Raw genomic sequence first — 1,517 nt, 5'->3', positions numbered from 1 at the left:
CCTAAGCAGCTTTAACATTTAATACCATTACGTAGCCTATTGAAAATGACTGTTTCTGATAAAGTTTTAAGCAACCCAGTAATGTTGAAATAGTATGCTATAATTCTATAAAAGGGGCGACTAGTTTGCAGTTCTATAAATACTCTAAAACACTAAACGGACTAATCGATAAACCGAAATCGGAGTATTACGATTGAACCATTTATGGGCTGTGTCCAGTGGGTAACGCTTCTAAGTGTTTTCCTGGTTTGTATGTTGATAGGGATTGTGCAGTAGGTATCACTATTTGATAATATTGCTTCATGCTTTGTAATGAACTTATAATGTCAAATTACTCTTTTGATATAATTTTAGGTTATTTGAAGCGAATCCAGGTGTGAAACACACGTTTGTCACTTTTCGAAGTGTTCCTTCAAAAGAATTAACCAATAGTTCCTTATTACGAGCTCATGCTTTACGAGTTATGACGATGGTTGATAAATGTGTGTCCAGACTTGACGAACTCGATAAAGTTGAAGAAACTATGAAAAGTCTTGGTAATAGGCATACCAAATATCAGGTGATGCCGGAACACGTAGATGTAAGTAACAAGCCGTTTGAACAGAAAGACATGCTTACTTTTATGAAATGTTGCTGATTGTAGGATTATATGCTTAATAACATGCTGCAACCATTGACCATAAAAATCACTATATGCATAGTTTCTGTTTATGGTTTGTGAACTTTGTGAAATGTTGAATGAAAAATATATTATATTTTCAGTCTTTTCAGAGGTACATGTTTCTCTTGCCATTGGTATACTAAATAAAGGAGGCATTTTAGCCATATTACCTGCCTTCCCTACAAAATATATAACAGAACATATAATAGCCCATATAACACCGCCCAAGGTACTTCGGTTAAAGTAAGTAATTGTTTAAGATATATTCCCTTGTGTTTAGACTGACCTCGTATGTTATTGTTTTCTTTTTTCAGTTAATGGGGCCTCATTTTGTTCAAGCAATTCAGAAATGTATGGAAAGCGAATGGAATAAAGAAACCGAAGACGCCTGGTATCAAATGTTTAAATTAATGACGTTCTATATGAAAGAGGGTTTGAAGTACCATGAGAAAGCTTGAGACATTCGGAACTTATAGTAGCAAATAGAAGTTCACACAAGCCTTATATGTTTACATAAACCAGAAGTTAAAAAGGCATAATGACTCTAATAGGATCAAGTCTATTCAATTAGCGCTTAAACATCACATTTGTTGAACCTAGTTTAGACTTTTGTGAAATAGTACAGACAGATTAGGATAGAATAATATCTGGTAAATCGATATCAATTTTTTCCTAAAAATAAAAGAAGTCTACTGCATTTTCCTAAGCAATACAAACGATTTTACCATAAAAAGCAATGTATTTTTCAATGACCGTATTATCAGTAAGTTGTGTATTGAATAAATGTGTAATCGATTAAACAGTATCGAGAATAAATTGTATCCGATTAGGCAGTATCAAGGTATTCAGATGCATC

General features: G+C 33.3%; 1 protein-coding gene across 1 annotated transcript; it reads left to right on the top strand.

Moving 5' to 3' along the window:
- Window positions 1-352: 352 nt before the first annotated feature.
- LOTGIDRAFT_125519 (hypothetical protein) lies at window positions 353-1,119 on the top strand (the record flags this gene model as incomplete). Its single annotated transcript, XM_009062201.1, has 2 exons — window positions 353-580; window positions 976-1,119. Coding segments are annotated over 2 exons (372 nt in total), but the record flags the coding sequence as incomplete, so codon positions are not given.
- Window positions 1,120-1,517: the final 398 nt, after the last annotated feature.

This window comes from Lottia gigantea, assembly GCF_000327385.1.
Source record: "Lottia gigantea unplaced genomic scaffold LOTGIsca_50, whole genome shotgun sequence".
In the NCBI taxonomy this organism is placed as follows: Eukaryota; Metazoa; Mollusca; class Gastropoda; family Lottiidae; genus Lottia; species Lottia gigantea.
This window is presented reverse-complemented; position numbering and strand designations above follow the sequence as displayed.